At 41.0% G+C, this 14,723-nt stretch overlaps 1 protein-coding gene across 1 annotated transcript; it reads right to left on the bottom strand.

Annotated features, from left to right (window-relative positions):
* Positions 1-1,703: 1,703 nt before the first annotated feature.
* Positions 1,704-3,061, bottom strand: LOC120451809 (putative odorant receptor 85d). The gene is made up of 3 exons (XM_039635766.1): positions 2,036-3,061; positions 1,820-1,975; positions 1,704-1,760 (listed from the first exon to the last, which is right to left on the bottom strand). The coding sequence occupies exons 1-3, from the start codon at positions 3,059-3,061 to the stop codon at positions 1,704-1,706; spliced, it is 1,239 nt and encodes a 412-aa protein (XP_039491700.1).
* Positions 3,062-14,723: the final 11,662 nt, after the last annotated feature.

Genomic DNA, 14,723 nt, shown 5'->3' with positions numbered 1-14,723 from the left:
TAGCAAGAAATATTTACTGAAAACTTAATTTTAGATGCCGAGAGTGGGCCATTGCCACCTGCATTGCCCTCTAATTAGCTGAGGTGGCCGGGTTGATCCACCTTTTTCTGGTCACTGCCATTTGAGTTGCTGCAATTACACTGATTAATGGCGGCTTGGCACCCACTAAGAATGCCTGCGGTTGCCAACCCCAATCACACGCCCCGTTCTAAATACTTGCTGCATAGTGTGAATAAGAAACCAGTGAACTGGCAATGACAGTCGAAAGGAAACTTTTTACTCGCTCAACTCTGCCAGGCGAAAAGTGCCAACGCAAATGAAATTAGTCGAAACTATTTGGGCATTTCCGTGGCAATGAGGCGGGTCATTCCATCCACCCATTCACTCCCGATTTCCATAGGTCATCCCATCCACTCCTCCACTCCCAATTTCCATAGGCATCGGCAGGATGCGGCATCCTCGACCGATTTTACATTCACACTGGACTCGCAAAGTCAAGTTCGTGACGCGCGTTATTTCTAATTATATTGGGCAGGGACTCAAAGACCACACCTATAGTAATTTTTGCACAGAGGAAAAAATATACACTTTTGTTTACTATATAAAGTAACAGCGAAATCTTTTAAAGAAATCATTACTTACCATCAAAAATATTCCAAATTTTGTATTTTTAAAGAACTTTTGTATATGTTTATTTTTGAATTTGTTTTCTTCAAACAACGTGAGACATGATACTTTATATTTTATACGAAACCTCTTAAGCCCAATTGTTTGCTGTTTAGATCCCATCCTGCCCAGTCAGGTCCCAATTTGATTTCCATTTGGTCGTGAGCCCACTTTTTCCTTTCCCTTCTTTTTTTTTTTTTTTTTTTAGTAATTTTAATTGAAAAAATTCTTCAATTTTGCCATCCATCTGACTGGCAGGTTGGTCCTGGTCTTGGCCCACTGCTGCGTTCTTTTATCGGTCGACAGCCGTAGAAATGTAATTAGCCTGGCCCAAACCCCCCCGCCCGCAAATCCGCCGACTGTTGTCTGTTTGTGTCAACTTTTCAATTAAATATTCATAAAAAATGCAATTTGCCAGCCACTTCGGTGGGCGGAAAGATATTTCGAAATTACTTTTAAGTGCTGCATAAGGTCACGCAGCGTGTCTAAATGGGGATTATGCGATTGATTTGAAAAAAGGATGGAAAATGGAAAATGGAAAATGTAATTGCTTAGCAGACAAATTCCTAAGTTTGAAGTTCGTTTTTTTACTACGATTATTCAGGTGTTAGTCTAGATCAAATCTAGCGTTGTAGGTAAGTGAATTATTCGGGAGATCCCTAATTCAAGGGGTCCAAAAGTGCGAAACTCAGGTGAATTGCAAGGGTTTCGGGGAATCGGGGGGTTTCGGCTAATTGTAAAAGCAGCGGTGATTTGTCTGGCATCTGGCATCTGGCACTGGCCCTTTGTGCAAGCGAAATGGCGATAATTAATCATTTCTATAGCGGTTAGTTGACTGCTCTTCGATTTGCTCCATGACCTGCGAATCGCGGTAATCATTTGAGCAACTACTTTAATTAAAAACCACAGCTCTGTACTGAAAATGGCGTAAGTTATTGGCTGGCGATGATTGGCCCCTTTTGTCCTTTTGGCACAATGTCACTGCCACATGATGTTGGCCGTTAAATTGAAATTGTGGCCATAATCACAAATGCCAACTAATTCACATACATTGTGCGCAGAAGGGCAAAGAATTTGTACGAGAGCTGCAAAAGCTGCCAAAAATGGATTAATCGAAATGAAATCGAATTAAAACTGAACTTTTCTTTCTTACATCCGTTACGGTGACCAGTGAGACGTTCAGGAACCTGGTGGCCTTAAGTCGACTCGGCTGCTGGGCCCTCTTAACAATCAGGATCAGCATCTTACGATACCGCAGATCAGCAAGGAACCAGTCATGGTTGTACACCGCCTGTCCAATCTGCTCGCTCTGAATATTATAAATATATTTTAAGACAAAGTATACAAAATGTAGTAGTATAGAACTTACGGCATCCACGAGCCTCTGCGCATGGGTGGCTATCATGAAGACCTGAACCATTGCACAAAATAGGAAAAGGACGAGCATTACCAGGTTGTCGATCTTGCTGCCAATGGTCATCTGGAATCCCACAAAGCAGATGATAAACGACGAGGACACGAAGTTGGACAGCAGCGATACACCAAAGATATCATTGATGTCCTGACAGAGCTGGATCAGCCTCTGGTGATAGGCCACCGTCGACTGGAGGAACTCCAAGTCCCGCTGGTATGGAGCAATGCCCGCAACATGACCCTCGATGTGAGCGGAAAGACGGATGAAGTGCATCACCACCAGAGTGACCAGGGCGCACATTAGCATGTCCGCTGCTAGCTGACCGGACAGACAGGCCTGACCACCGATATTCTGCGAGATGTACATAAAGTAGTAGCTATATCCGGTGCTCCAATCCCAGGGAACCCAGCAGTAGTAGGGCAGCATCCTCTCAAACTGACGTATTCCCAGCCAGAAATCACAGACCAGATAGTAGACCGCCCAATAGAGGTTGTACGTCCAGATCAGCACCAGATGCATGCCAAAGTAAAATTTGCTATATCGGCTATATCCACGCAGATGAAACTCCATATTAAAGGGCTTTTGTTGAGCCACGCTTTCCGGATGCATTTGCTCCAATCGGTTGACGACATGGGTGAGTCTCTTCTTTTGTCGTGAAATGTACCAGATTTTGAGGTCACCAACGATGACAAATCCAATGAAGGACAGATTCATCGTGGCCTCCAGAAAATTGCTACCTTTGCCGATAGCCAGGAAAACATAAATCAGCTCCGAAACGAGCACGGCGTTCAGGTTGACCATCTGGGCAATGAAAGTCCAGCGGAGCAGGACCATCTTCCACTTTTCACCAAACTTGTGATCGTAGGCCTGCATTCCAATCGATAAATAGAACGCATTGGCATACTTTAGAAAGCTCTCCAATGGAATGGTCTTCAATTTTTCCTGCTCCTTAGTATTTTGAGTATCCTTCTTAGCCGTCATGTTGTAATTGTTAATTTACCGAGCCGTTGGCTCGCTTTATATATCCCGAAATTAATGTGGAGCCCAGACCCCAGCGAAGTCGATGATTTAATAATTTACTATTGCCACACACTCTGGACAAATGTCACGCCCACTTGATTAGCATGTACACGGCGAGCATCTCTCAATTAGGGCGTTGTGAACCCGTCAGTTGGTCTTCTAGGGGCGTGGTTAATTGGGCCTAACTCGAAATCGATGACTCCTACGATTAAGTGGCTTCCAGTTGCTCACAAATGTCAGCGATTAGTTCGACCTCGGGTGAACAATCGCATGGACAAATGCCTAAGCATTGAAAGGTCTAATTCCCAAGCTAAATTAGCTAAATTATAAGGCGTTGTAAATGCCTTATATTATTGTATTGTATATGAATTGTGCATCTGTATAATCTATAATTGGTTATATTTATTAAAACTAATCTCACGGCTAAACCATTTTTTCCATCGTTAGTACAGTACTTCATTCATTATCTAAATTTCTGCGGTATTAGTTTCTTTTATTTTTTTCTTGCAGGCAGCGAATATTTTGTGCTTTTGGACATTTATTGTTGGTGTGTTTTGTTTTTCTTTGAAATATCTAAAGGAACATATGTACTTTCAATCGGTGTTTTCGCCATAACTCGGCCGAAAATGGCCGAACAGCTAATAAACATAGCTAACTATGTCTATCCATACTCTTTTAAATTTCAAAATGAAAAAATGTAAAAAAAAAATATCAAACCATCATCAAAATAAGGAAAAAATGACAAACAGGACAGAAAATTCTGTTACGAATTCAACGAGGTATGGCATTCCAACTATTTTCAATGCTACCGAAAAAAAACCGATTATTCTTTATCAAAAAATCGAAAAAAAAAATGGTGTAAAAAATCTGATATTTTCAATCGGCGTTATCGCCATAACTTGGCCAAAATTGGCCGCACAGCTAAAATAAAGACTGTTTTGTGCCTCTAATAAAGTTTTTTTCTGCTTTTTATACCCGTTACTCGTAGAGTAAAAGGGTATACTAGATTTGTTGAAAAGCGTTTCCGACCATATAAAGTATACATATATATTCTTGATCAGGATTAATAGCCGATCTCGCTCGTCCGTCTGTCTATCCGTCTGTCCGTCCGTCTGTCCGTCCGTCCGTCTGTCCGTCCGTCCGTCCGTCTGTCCGTCCGTATGAAAGTCGAGATCTCAGGAACTACAAAAGCTAGAATGTTTAGATTAAGCATACATGCTCCAGAGACATAGACTCTACGCCCACAAACCGCCAAAAACTGTCAGTGTTGAAGACTCTCCTTCGCACTTCCACTAGCTGAGTAACGGGTATCAGATAGTCGGGGAACTCGACTATAGCGTTCTCTCTTGTTTCTTATGAAAACCCCATGTTATTAAATACAAATTTATTAAATTTTTTGTTTGATTAAAAAATTAATTTGTTTTATGTTAAAACATATTACGAACATGGCAATCATAAAATAATCAAAACAAATTTTTTTTCCATTTTTCTGTTAGTGTTGTCTTCCGGGTATAACGACGTAAAATCGTTGGTCCCTTGAAAGTCGCTATAACCGGATTCTATTGTATTTGGAAAACCATTTATGTGTTTTCTTAACGGCTGCATTGCATTTGTTTCGTCCTTGTTTTTGCTCGTTGACACACTTGCCTGGATGATATTGTGTGTCAGTGACACGAGTCCTTGCTTTTTGCCTATATCCTGTTTACACACATTCAGTTGGACAAAGATGTACATATGTACACATACAATATGGGAATTTCCATTTCTTCTGGCCAGATGACACCCAGTTTATGTCTGGATCAACTGTTTTGCTGCCTTCGAGTAATGCAAAATATGCTGGCATTCTTTTCACTGCATGTTTATTCGCTCGTTTGTTTTTAATGCAAAAAGTCCTTGGAATGTTGCAATTAAATTCGATTCACAGCAGACTATCCATCTCCTCATCCTCAGCCTCATTCCTTTCCAGAATCAGAATCTGACTAGCTGACCCCATTTGCGTATCGCATTCCTAATGAAATTTACATGACTATTGCGCCGCAGCAATGTTAATGAAGAGCATTTATACACAGCTGTTTGCATATACATACATACATACGTACTCGTATATATAAATATATGTGGAATATGTGTTTTTTGCCATACGAGATTTATTCTCAAATGCAATTAGCATTTTAAATTCATCCCATGCGTTGCACAATTTTTCACTCCTTAATGGCATTTGTAATGTTAAACCAAAATTAATTTAATAAATTGTTGTTGCCGTCTGTCAGTTATGTAATATTAATGCGTTTCTATTTGCCACTTAAAGTTTTTGCAGCCAACATGTTTTTACCAACCTTTTTTACCGAATGTTTAACGATTTCTCTATAGAAAAAGTGATTAAAAATAACTTCAAATAAAAACGCACTCACAGCTGATTTTATTGATTTTAATTCTTTTATTTAACTAGTTGTTGACAGACGCAAAAAAGGTTAATAAAGTACGGTTTTGCGTGCCGAAGTAATGCCGCAAAGTAGGTGCACATTATTTTGTGAGTGCGTTGGAAAAACTATTATTTTGATTAAGAAAAATGAAAAAAAAAACTAGTCTAAATATATTCCGACTTATTTGGAATTAGTGCTATCAGTAGTTATGTAATTATTACACAAGCAAGCTGATAAATACCACACTTGCATTTATGCATTTTCCTATGAGCTTAGTTTGTTGGGAAAACATTTGCTCGCATTTCGGGAAAACAAGCTTTCCCTTTTTTTGGCACCCCGTTTCCAGCTAATACTTATGCAGATTAATCTGCATACATATAGCATATAGCAAACAGCATATAGCACATGGCATATAGCATATGTGTGGTATAGCGCCCCTCGGCTGTGGAACAAGGTCCTTGAGTTTCCGTTTGCATTTTGGGGCCGACCCTTTTGGACGGGTTTATCTACGGCGAGGGCCAGAGACAAAAAAGGGCTCCGTGTGCCTATTTCCGCTCCCTTTCCTTTCATTTCCTTGCCATTGTGCCCCAGCCCCCCGTAAACAAAGCAATTATGTGTATATGCAACGTGCATACCATCAGATGTGTACAATTGAACTAAAAGTTATAGCACTTAAAACTGGAGTGCAAATAAAACAGTTTTAACTGGTATATCCAAAGAAATGCCAGTCACAAGCATACTTGGCTAAATTGAAAAGTCCTAACTATTCAAATATTGTGAAAATTCAATGGCAGTGCCACTGATGTGACCTCGAGTGTACGTGCATCTACATTGAGTATAAACATTTTCATTTATTTTCGTGTGTGTTTGCTGGAAACTCTCGTTGTTGGTTAGTTTGTTGCAATGTTGCATATTATCAAAAACATTTGTAGCAGGAAAACACAGAGCTGGATGAGTTTGAGTTGGTCGAAGGGCTGCATTTTTTTGGGTTGTGCTGATCGGGGGGAAAATGCGGTGTGTGTATATGCTTTGGCTTCTGGCGTTTTTGAATGTTTGCCAAATGTTGTTGGCTTTGGCGTAATTGTTACACTAACACTGAAATGTGCAATGATAAGGCCGCGATGTGTTTTTATTTTACCATAGCCATGCTGTTTTTTCCACCCCATACCTCTATTATTTTCGACTAGCTGCCATTGCCCTCTTGCTGGCAATGTGCCACATTCTGTGGCAGGGCACACATGCTAGGGGTATCTTCTTTTCCCTCCACGTGGCTAGCATAATAAACCTAATTTGAGTTGAGATGTTGCAAATTATAAACTATTGAATAGAATCCAAATAACTTGTTGAAAGAATTTCATGTAACCGAGTGCATAAGTTTAACGTATGCAATGCATTTATAATATTAATAATCGCGCGCTAGATCTCAACACATTTAAGGTTCAGAATATATAATTGACTTTGTGTTGGCTTATGAATATTTAATGCCCTTTCCCTTGTTTCCAGACCCATTCGCCCCAAGCGAGATCTGCAACACCTTGTGTGATTTAATAATCCTAACGTGGGCACGCTCCAAAAACAAGTTGCCCCATATTTCAACCCATTCAGCTGCCTTCAGTTATCCAAACTTTTTTCCAGAGACGAAACAAAATTTCGCACACCCAGTTTATTGGGCTTTTACGTGGGCGAAAGAGCTTTCACGTCTGAGGGCTTAACTCGATTTTAAATGCATTTTTCTGGTATTTAACTAATTTGGTTAATATTTTGCAAACGCGTTCTGAATTTGACTGGGCGTGTAAATTGCCAGGCGCCACATAAGTGGGTGGTGTTATGTCTGCCAGCTGTCGACTCCTTACAATGAGTGTCCTTGCAAAATAGGAGCAGACACATAGACGGATGTGTGTGTGTGTTTTGAAGTCTTTTTGTGTTTTGACTAGCGGCAAATCAAATCAAACGAGATAATGAGTCGGAATTAAATTCCCTATGTGTGCACCCGATGAGCCATGCGCTCAAGCAAGCAAAAGATGAATGCTTTAATGGCTTTAATTATTTCCCCATCAAACTAAGAATCTGCATATTTTCAATTCTGTTGCAACTGCTGTGCAAAGCCCGGCAAATGCAGTGTGAATTTGTCTAATACCCATATTGGGGACAACAACAAAAACTCGACACCATTAGTGGCATTATTAGTAATCATAACAAATGCTCGCCATGACCCAAATTCGTCCATGGACATGCAGCTTCTCCCTGGAGACGAGCAGCAAATTATTGTTTAAATACCCTGCACTTGCGGGTATTTTGTGATGCTTTCGAGTACCTATGAAATGTGGAACTGCAAGGTATTAAACAACCACATACACATGTACATATATATAAACAGATGTAGGCTGCAGAATGCATTTTGAGGGGCAAATACAATGGGTAGATAAACAAAGCCCGTCGTCTGTCTGTGGGCCAAATTTGCATAAATTAAAGAGGAACCCCGAACTTTGGCACATATATTTCAAGCAATTGACCTAAATTGACCGTATTGCATGCATACGAAAAACTAGACTTACAATCAATAGGGTACTATTTACATATTGCTAATCCATCAAGCCTTTAAACAAATATTTAAAGTAACCTTTCTGCGGTAATTCCCTTGTAAAACACACTTGAAGTTTAAATGCATCTGTGATATACATACGTGTGTAAGTGGATGGGTATATTATATTCGTATTTGTGCTTGAGCAGCCAAGCAAATTAATAATTATTCTATGGTATGCACATAATCATCATTATTGTCTGGCTCATTTGACAGCAATGTCATTTCCAGTCCCATTCGATATGATATCATCCCACCCATTTATTCTGAAAGATTTTCCCATCCACCCATGGCCACCGCGTATGTACAAACACATTTATAGACGTGCCACACATACATACATATGCATATAGTTGTCTACATAGGACTAGCACAGATATATGCATGTATGTATATGTGTCACAGCTTGACTTCAGTTGCGAAATTGGCTGCACTTGCGACAAGACCTTTTTGTAAATATTTCATTCTGGTTTTATTGGTCTGTGGTCAGCTCGTTTCTGAGGTTATAAAGTTAATGAATTGCATTTTGATATGTGTTGTGGACTACCGCCTCAATTTTGACCCCTTCTGCACCTTTCGCTTCCGGTGCCTTGGGCTGCCTTTTAGACTTAATAATCCTTTAAAGCGGAAGCCTCGCCAGAAAATCGAACGAAGATTAAATTATATCTAGTTACTCTAGGATTTTCAAGGGGAAGGAAAAAGGGGTTGCAAGGATTCAACGATTCAGGACGCACACGAAAGGACACACCTGCACACTGCGATAAGCAGATGGGAAATCCGCATTCGACTGGTGTCCCCATGGCGTCGATGGGGATGCTCGGCTTGAACTCGATTTCATGCATTTGTCATAATAGGCAACTGAGTGTGCTAACCCCACCCCTTCCGATTTCCGTTTCCGTTTCCCCTCTGCCTCCAGTAAACAAACGCACACACGCGAACTAATCGCGTCAGGAGTTGCATCCCCGAGTTGCATTAAAGTAGCACTGCTGCTAGCCAAAGTTCCTGGTTCACTACTCTTTATACGCCGGGAATATCGTTTTCAAATCTTACTTATTTGTATTATGAAAAGATGAAAAAATCAAGTGTTAAGCTCAGGTTTTTTCATTATTTACTTTTATCAATATATAAATTGATGTGATGTTATTGTAGAGTTGCTCATTTTCTTAAAAGCTTAAGTAGAGGTTTCTTATATCCTTCTCTTACTAACTAGCTCTAAATTTTTCCCAGTATATTTCGAACCCTTTTTAATGGCGGTACCGAGTGCTCCAGCTGCTTCAGGTTTTCTTTGCGCTTCTGCTGCTGTCACGTTGGCGAGTAGTTCCTCCATTTCGCGCATCGTCATATGTTTGCCAATGTAAGCGCCACGTGCGTCCTGGCCAAGTCCTTGTCGCGTCCTTCTCTTTCAGCTTCCTGCAGCAGCACTACTTCGTGTTCCTTGTAGCCTTGCCCCCCTTGTGTTTGTCATCGGCAGACCGCATTTTTAATATGCGCATAAATTGGCTGACATTGATGGATCCTAATAGAGTTGCAGTTGCCACAATGTTGCAAGCAGCGCTATACACACGGGCTACAACTGGAGTGTGCAAAAATCGAAATATTGAATATTGAATTTCATTGCTGATAGTAAGTCATTGCAGCTCTAAAGCTATGAAATTTATTTGTATTACTATTTGACTGTAATAGCATTTGCTGCAAAGCGTACAGAAGGAATGCACATTCCTTGGCTTCAGAATACTTGCTTGATTTTGATCATTTAAAGTAATTTTGCACATTGGTCGGTTCAAAGGTCGTCGAGCAACTGTCTGCTATAATTCCGTATGTCTCCCAAGACGCTAATTACGTTTCGATTGCACTCATCAACCCCTCTGTCATTGCATTGCAACCAGCATTACTGGACGCCTTTGTGGATGACCTGCAAGGAAAGTAAGTAATTAATTATGGGCTGGATAACCTTTGGCCGCCGCTCAAAGGACTGGCCACAATCACTGGCAGCCAGGTCAGAGGTGAAAGTGCGTTTGTGCTACCTTTGACTTACAGTTCAGTAGCATTTGCACAATAAAACTTCCTTCAAACGATGCGAGAAAAGTAAATTGTAATTGAGTGTTAAAACATGTGTACGGACTTGAGGGCTTATAAATACTCATGCATGTATTTTAAGGGGCCATGGCCACTTACCTTAAATCATAATCATCGTTGATGTTGAAATGAAGATGAATAAGCCGTGTAAACGACTGTCTAGGTTCTTCCAAATATTTCTTTTTCTTGAGACTTTTGTCCTTAGCTTGGTTTTTCCGCGTTGAGTGGGAGGGCGGTAAGCGGATTTGTCGCGCTCTGCGGATATTAGGATGGACCATGTTTTGCATTTTTACAAATTTTCAAAACTAACACATGTATTTAGGACTTTTTTGAAAGCGATGATTTTACTGTTTTTATTAAAGAAATTAAGAAAATAACTCTTTCTAAATCCATTCATAAACTTTGCATTATTTTTTCCTAATTGTATTATTTGATCACCAATATTTTTTGTTACATTACAAACAGGTTCACTTTAACGGACTAGCAGGATGTGCGGAGTAGGCCTGCCGGCGAAACTTGGGCCTTCACATATTTAAAGCGATGAATACATTTTTTACGCCCTGCACACTCAGATGGCGAAGTAGATGAAGTGGGGTGGGTCTTTGGGTGGTTGGGTGGTAATGTGGGTGGGTGGTTGCCGACGCCTATCAATGTGTGCCGCGTTCCAGGCGCAGCATTTCGAGCGTAAATTGTAAACTTTTGATTGGATTGTGCAGCAAGTGGCATGTGCGGTTGCGTTTTCGGGCGACGTTTACGCGGCGTATACGCAACGTGAGTTAAATTATTGGAAAAAATCAGCAGCCAGCGAGCAGCACGCTCCTGTCCGCCCGTGGCTCCTCTATATATGTATACTACCGCTGGCATCGCCCTGTCGCAACTCATTAAAAACTTTTTCCTTACAAACAGTGTTTCCGGTTTGTTTCTGCTCACCTTAGCTTGGCTATCTCAGTTACTGGCTCACACCTGTGCGAGTGAGTAACCTGGTAAAAAGGGAAGATTTATGAACAATATTTACATAATCGAAAGTGATACTTCTTGGAATCTACTACTACTGCAAAAGGTTGCTGTTAAAACTTAAATGTACTGCTGAATTATGGCTTTAATTGAAATATTTTGTAGGTCCTGGCAAATGAGTACTGCCCAGTCCATACCAGCGTGTTCGCTATTAATTAAGTAATCGTCGACCCATAAAGAGACCGCCATACATAAGTGATAGCTGAGCCTTCTGCTGAAAACGCCGTACTCTGCCACAACTGACAGCTGTCTGTCAACCGGGCCAAAACGCAAAATCAATCAACGTTCGCCGCCAGCGAAAAGTTGTCTATGAAAACGCATTTTCATTATGAGGTTGCCACCGCTTTTTCGACGCGATAGCGCCATGTTGCTTATAAAACTTTGCCAGCAAAATATATATTTTTGTGGCTGTCATATATCTTCTCCGGGTTTTCCGCCTCGAACTTACTTTGGCCTTGTTTTCTGGCTTTGTTTCGCTGTTTATTGGGATTTAATCTGATTCCCCCCACTCATCTGCGCCCTCCTTGGACTGGGCGCCTGTGTTCCTTGGTTTTGCCTTATCAAAAATCAATTTGTACCACATTCACTTGGACTAGTAGAGCAGAAAGAAATGTTTGCTTGCGATTTAATGGAGGGTCCTGGGCAGGACCAAAGTTGAGTTGCGGCGAAGTGGGAGCAAGTGACAGAGGGGAGGTGAGCGACAAATTTATGCAATAAAATAAATGCGAATTGTGTACACATTTGTGTAAACTTTTCCATTCGGCCGGGCGACAGAGAGACAGACAGACAGACAGGAAGTTTAATTTGACATCTGTACTGGTGTGAGTTTGTGCGTCGCACTGTGTGCGTGATGATGATTTTGCAACTATTTATGGAAAGTTCACCAACAAATGCAGCACAAAAACTACAAGCTGCCTTCGGCAAGCCAAACAAAATGATTTTCTAATTTCCACATGCCATAAAAAACAGTTGCAGAATGCGATACTGAAAGCGAAAAAGCCAGAACGAGTGGGTGAGTGCAAATCGTCATTTGCAATTTACAAGCCAAACTGAACCAACTGCACAAAACGACTGCACAGTCATATCCACAAACATACATAGCTTTATAAACCAAAAAAAAAAAAGGAAAAAGTATAGCAACAAAAATATTGAAATACCATCCAGCTTTCAAATACACACGAGCAAGTTTAAACTTTAAAGTTTAAACTGTGTTTTGACTATGAATAAAAGTTAAGGTCGAAAGAATTTTGGTGGCTATTTTATTGCCGCTTACTGGCTGCAGATGTTTGATTAAATTTGCATGATCACTTCGTGGAAAACAAGTGGTTCCCCCTGCTAAAGATTATTGATGGTACTTAAATTCCATTTGGAATTATTGCCGCCATTGGCATTAGTGTCACAGCACATAAATAACAATGGATGCGACCAGAGAGCGAGGAAAAGTCAGGATAACGATGGAAGCCAGTTGCTCGCCGAGCATCCGAGCACAATTCCGCCGGAAACGGATGTTGGTTGCTGTCGACATGAAGTCCTGTGTCGCTGGCTGAACGTAAGTGCCAATAACGCGGCCTTGCGAGGTTCTAGGATCTGAAATTGATAATCAGATATGGAAAACATCTTTGACAGAACGTAAAAGTTAGTAAAAATTGGATAATGATAGCATTAAGTAAATGTAACCGTATCGCTGCATCATTTAAATGCAGAGATGAGCACTTTAAAACGGCCCACAAATTACCAGCAAGCAGCAGGACGAGCAATGGCGCCTGGAACCTGAAAGTCTGCAACAAATGTTTTTGGGGCTTACTTGAATGCACACACTCGTGCTACACTCAAACACAAGCGCACACGCTCACCCACACACGCAAACATAGACGTAGAATTGAGGACAGTGCCACGAAACAACAATATTGACAGAGACAATGGCATAATGCATGCAGATGCTCTACTGCATGCGAGTCACTGTGAGTCCCGTACAGTCGCGTTCAAAATACTAGTTCTTTAACATGAAATATATCTTTAATTACATTAAGAGTTGAAAAAGGGAGGTGAATAGAGAAGGATCTCATAAACAAACTGCAATAGATTCCTATTTAGGCTGAGAATCGGTTAAAAGCCGTGAATCATGCAAGAGACTTCAAAAATATTCACAACTCTTTTTGAGCTGAATAATTAAAACTGTAAGGCACATGTGGGCGTACCTATAATTTTAGCCAAAACTGTAGGTGTGCGAATGCAAACAATTTTAACAACAGGCGTAACAGGCAGAAAAGTGTCACTGTTTTCTTGGCCAGCATTGGAGTGGGAGGTGGCTGGGGGGCAGTAGGCTGGCACCCACTGGCATCGAGGACAGTTGCATAAACACTTATAGAGCCATTTCGGCATAGTCGTCTAAAAGTGCTGCCATTCACAGCCCCTGGCCCACTCGTTCTCCCAGATACTCCAGTGCATGTATGCATTTGGTCGCTAATATATCTGTTTTCTTTGTTCTGCCGGATGGGCGGATGTGAGGGAGGTGTGTGTGTATGTGTGTGAGTTGTGGCATCGAAAGGATTGGAGTGGAAAGGATTGTTCGGGGCTTTGGCAATTGGAAGCGATTGCCAGCCCCTTTCAGATTTCCCAACCTGCATCGCATATGAAATGGACAGACATACGACTGCAGAGCATTTAACTCAACCGATGAAGATCATGGAAAATATGTTTTTATCTTGTGTTAATGTGAATTGACTAGCTCCATTGGGATAATAGAAAATCAACCTGGGAAGGAAGTGGAAAAACCATTAAGAAATGAGCTTACTTATTCAGTTATTTACAAATACTTTTGAATGATAAACTTTTAAAATAGATATAGCTTTAATATCGCATATAAAGATTAAAAAAACGAAAGGAAGATAGCTTACCTATCATACGAATACATCCTTCCTATTTCAGGGTATTCAGTTCACCCATTTTCGTTCATCTTTATTGTGCTGGTCGAGTAATCACCGGCATTCAGACAATAATTGTGGCCATAATGGAGAGCAAATGCCCAAGCCGGACCATTCCAACCCATCACCTGTTGTTGGTGGGCCGCAATTATTTTTGGACATGTCTGTCCCACTGGCCACTGGTTGTTGTTGCAACACAATGTGATCGGCAGACTGTGTGATAGACGTGAACAGAGCCACCCGAGGAGTGAAAATAGTTGGCATAACTTATTTGGCTGCTGCTGTGTTATCATTTAATTAAGTTTTCTTTAATTAAGTCGGCATGTGGAGTGGATACCGCAGTGATGGCTGTGTTGCATGTTGCTGCAACACGCAGTGCCAGCAGCAACAGGAATTGCAACAGCAGCTCCAGCAGCAACAATATCTGAGTGGCATCGCTGCTTAATTAATGCGAGTTGTGGGTGAAACATGTGTGTGTGTGTGTGTGCCTGTTTCTGACTGTGAATATGAGTGAGTATGTGGCATCTCAATTTTTGTGCATTTCCACGCACTCTTGCAAATTTTCCGAGTACTAAACATTTTAGGCATGATTTCCTGCCACCGCC

The sequence above is a fragment of the Drosophila santomea genome, chromosome 3R (assembly GCF_016746245.2).
Source record: "Drosophila santomea strain STO CAGO 1482 chromosome 3R, Prin_Dsan_1.1, whole genome shotgun sequence".
Classification (NCBI taxonomy): domain Eukaryota; kingdom Metazoa; phylum Arthropoda; class Insecta; order Diptera; family Drosophilidae; genus Drosophila; species Drosophila santomea.
This window is presented reverse-complemented; position numbering and strand designations above follow the sequence as displayed.